The sequence below is a fragment of the Pygoscelis adeliae genome, unplaced genomic scaffold (genome assembly GCF_000699105.1).
Source record: "Pygoscelis adeliae isolate BGI_AS28 unplaced genomic scaffold, ASM69910v1 Scaffold22, whole genome shotgun sequence".
Classification (NCBI taxonomy): Eukaryota; Metazoa; Chordata; class Aves; order Sphenisciformes; family Spheniscidae; genus Pygoscelis; species Pygoscelis adeliae.
The window spans coordinates 98984-101197 of record NW_008824350.1 but is presented as its reverse complement, the minus strand read 5'-3'; the positions used below and the strand labels follow the sequence as shown (position 1 = coordinate 101197).

Genomic DNA, 2214 nt, shown 5'->3' with positions numbered 1-2214 from the left:
TCCAACACCTCGATGTCCTTCTTGTAGTGAGGGGCAAACTTGTTGCATCCTTCTCCGTCGTGGGCTTTTGCATTGATAATGCCAATGCAGCAGCAGAGATGCTAAGATCAGAGATGCCTGCAGAAACACAAAAGCCAGCATCCGGAGCTCCAGTGTGGTTCTAATACGTGATCATGCGTGAGATGACATAGCTGGTGCTTCTTTGCTTGCGAGCTCATTTCCCCTCCCGCCTGCAGTTGTTAGCAGCCATGTGGCATCCTGACATTTCGTCTTTATTAACTTCTTGACAGATAGCCTTTTGGGGTTTATTGGGAGATTAATTGTTCTCAGGAAGCTTTTAGACTGCTAGCAAGGTTTTATCTTTTTTTTTTCCCCATCCCTTCGAACAGATGACTCTAATAAGGCACTATGAGATGTCCTAAAATGCTCTGCGGATGCCGGGAGCATCACTCTTCTCACTGTCCCCCAGCTTCTCTGTTCTTCGCAGCCAAGAGCTGAGAGCAACGAGGGGGGACCCAGTTTTGAAGAGGGCACCAGCTGCAGCCATCGTTGCAGCCACTTTAGTTAGATCTTCCCCGTGGCATTTTTCCAGCAGAAAAAAAGAGCACACAAGCCTGGCTATTTTTTTCTATAGTCAATGCATGTGATTAGAGGTATTTATAAAAACTGTGCAGAAAATGGCATCTCGGGAAAAGGAAAAGTACAGGCAGATGCACTGAACGAAAGGAGAAATTAGCAGACTTGGAAGTCAGCAAAAGTGCCTGATTAAGGATTTAAAAACCAGAATTTTGCAATTTGGCTGTGCTATGGGTTTCTAAAGCACGATTCAACGATGGCTTTTGAGACCTGCTGGAAGCTATTCTGTAAATGACTGCATTTGTGGTGCCATCTGAAGGTACTGGTAACATTGCCATTGTTTTCATGGTGGAAAGAAGGAAACTTCACCAGCAAAAATGTTAAAACAAAATAAGGGGGATCAACTCATAGTAGCCCACTCAAACCTTCCCTTCCCCCTTTAAAATTTTGTGATTTCAGTGTTTTCCTTGCATTGCTTATAATTATCTATCACTGGTTTGTTCATTTTTCAATGTCTTTCCCCCAAACCAGAAGAAAACATTTAAAAGAACATTTTCCCATTCCTGTTTACTATAAAACCAGTAGCAAATCACTCATAAGTAATTCAAGCCCAGCAATTTTGCATTAGCATAGGAATTTAAATCTCCCTTGTGCTTCACTGCAGAACCAGATTTGCCCAGAACACGGAATGGGACTTGGAGCTTTTTACTATTAATCTGCGAGTTCAAACGCAGGTTGGCAGAATCCAACGCGCTGTGATGATCTCCTTGTTCAGCAGCCTCTAATATGTTTTGGAAACTGCCCAGAGTATAATGATAAGGATACATACACAACACTTTTCACCTGATGGCCTGTAGCTGGTTTATTTGTTCCGTCTCCGCGGACTGCTAGAGATGTGCACAGTGATGGTTTTCCTTCCATTTGTAGACGTAGTCCTCTCAATTTAGCTGTGTTTATTTGAGACTATAAAGGGAGTCCTTGATAGTGTCCCCACCGTACCCATAACGTGGAGTGCTCAGCGCTACCAATCCTGCATCCACTGGAGATAACAAACATTGTAAATTAGGGGCAGCCTCTTTTGGTGTGAGCATGTGTAGTGCCTAGCAGAGGGGGTATAGTAGGATGAGATTCCTCATTAGCCCTGATCAGAGAAATACATAAAAATAATTCCACTGGGGGGAGGGTGACACTAAATGACATCCAAACACCGGGGCATGAAAAGGTGCCAGTTTTTATTCAGGTACTTTATGCATTTTTAAAACACACAAATGGAGTGAATATGTCTAAATATTCATTGCTTAAGGTGCCTTTCTTTGACATTAAGAGCAGCGTGCATAAATTCCTCATTTCACCTGATAGCTTTCATTAGCTCTCCATCTGTAATCCACGCCTCCTGCTAACAAGGACAGAACCGCAATACTCAGTAGGACTCTCCCTTTAGAGGAAGCCGAGTGAAAAATCCCTAGACTTTTATGCTGCAGTGGAAGGTGAAAATGTTACCAGATGAACAATTCTTTCCAGCAGTGCTTTGGCTAGTCTCACCATGTAATTGAAGACTTATTGTAAGCCATCAACCCCCATTATTTCTCATCCAGGAGTCTTTGCTTTCCAGCCCCTCGCTCATCCAAGACATACTTG

General features: G+C 43.2%; 1 protein-coding gene across 1 annotated transcript in view; it reads right to left on the bottom strand.

Annotated features, from left to right (window-relative positions):
- TTC9 (tetratricopeptide repeat domain 9) overlaps nt 1-547 on the bottom strand; it is a 48445-nt gene extending 47898 nt beyond the window's left edge. Inside the window, exon 1 of the mRNA XM_009319241.1 lies at nt 460-547. Within this exon, the coding sequence (XP_009317516.1) occupies nt 460-547 (88 nt within the window). The remainder of the gene's footprint in view (nt 1-459) is intronic.
- Nucleotides 548-2214: the final 1667 nt, after the last annotated feature.